Raw genomic sequence first — 1419 nt, forward strand, 5'->3', positions numbered from 1 at the left:
GGATGCTTTAGGGCGGGGCTACACGGTGATTGACAGGTCTCTACCATATCGTGGTTCAAAGTTCATTCTTGACCTCAGGAAAATCAGTTGAGAACATCTGGTCCATTGAGTAGCTGTTCTGGAGCTTTTACATGATCTTCATCATCCGTCATGGAATTGAAGATATTAAAATTTCCTTTTTTAACAAAGTACAATCCATTCTAGCAATAGAAAAAGAAGAAGAGCTACTGAATGGTGGTGTTTCCTCGACTTAACTACATTTATTTGACAGCATCATTATTATCCAGAGCTCTACCAAACTAAAATAACGAAAAACTGATTATTCAGAATAACAGAAGCACACTCTGGTCTCTGTTTTAACCGGACAGTTTGGTGAAGAAGGTCGCCAGCTTGGTGACTTCCTGCCAAAAATGACCAGCTGCAGACAAACTTCACGAAGCATTTGGTTGGACGTCTGGTGCTAATCTTTACGAATGCACACTGAAGGCCCCGTTGACTCACGTGTGAGCTGGCCGGAGACGGGCAGACTCTCCTCCGATCCAGCGTACGCAGATATCGTTACGGCATAATCCACATCTGGACTCAGGTCTGAGATAGAGGTCTTAGTCGCAGATGCAGGCAGAGTAAATTCTTTTGCTGGTTCATCTACAAGAATGCAAAAAAAAACAAAGTCACAGGGAAGCCATTAGGAAACTATTGCATTACTTCATTTCTCCAAAGAGTCAAAACAGGGCTTCAGAAAAACCTGATTCCGACTGTTGACCCGAGGACTGGAGGAGCTGTGTAAACAGTTTGATTCAATTTAATGAAATCTTTCCGCATTACTATGAATCAAAACACATTATTTTAACCCTTAGATACAAAAGTCTTCCATTAAATCAAACTCAAAAATGTCTTGGCATGAAATGGACAACAGGTATATATGTATTATTGGTTGATACTGGTGGAGATATTTCAGAGGCTTATTGCTCAGGTTTACAGGATTATCAGTGTGACAAGATCCAACACGTTTCTACAAATTAAGTACATTAACAACTTAAGCCTTCACTTGTACTAAACAATGACGATTAGAAATAATGACACTGAATTACTTTTGTGGCAAAGACTATGTTTCTCTTAATGAACCCTTCAAATCATTTAGTCTAATGTTACTGCCATACCATTTTGTAGGCATGTTATCTTGTAGGTATATTGTGGTTAAATGTAACTTAAAGTCTTCCAAATTTAGATTATTATTAAGCATTTTGATCAAGTGTTGAAATGTGGAATGTTGAAATAGCTCCTACATTAGCAAGCTAACGTTAGTTCTGTCAGTTAAGTTTACCCGGCACTTAATAATAAGCAAACTAACATCGGTTCTGTCATCGATCTGTTAAATTAGCTAATCTACATGAAAGTTACACCTGGAAGTTATTAAAT

General features: G+C 38.2%; 1 protein-coding gene across 1 annotated transcript in view; it reads right to left on the reverse strand.

Moving 5' to 3' along the window:
- col12a1b (collagen, type XII, alpha 1b) overlaps positions 1-1419 on the reverse strand; it is an 85138-nt gene that overhangs the window by 77442 nt on the left and 6277 nt on the right. Inside the window, exon 4 of the mRNA XM_031865932.1 lies at positions 502-645. Within this exon, the coding sequence (XP_031721792.1) occupies positions 502-645 (144 nt within the window). The remainder of the gene's footprint in view (positions 1-501; positions 646-1419) is intronic.

The sequence above is a fragment of the Anarrhichthys ocellatus genome, unplaced genomic scaffold, assembly GCF_004355925.1.
Source record: "Anarrhichthys ocellatus isolate YVR2014 unplaced genomic scaffold, GSC_Weel_1.0 scaffold34, whole genome shotgun sequence".
Classification (NCBI taxonomy): Eukaryota; Metazoa; Chordata; class Actinopteri; order Perciformes; family Anarhichadidae; genus Anarrhichthys; species Anarrhichthys ocellatus.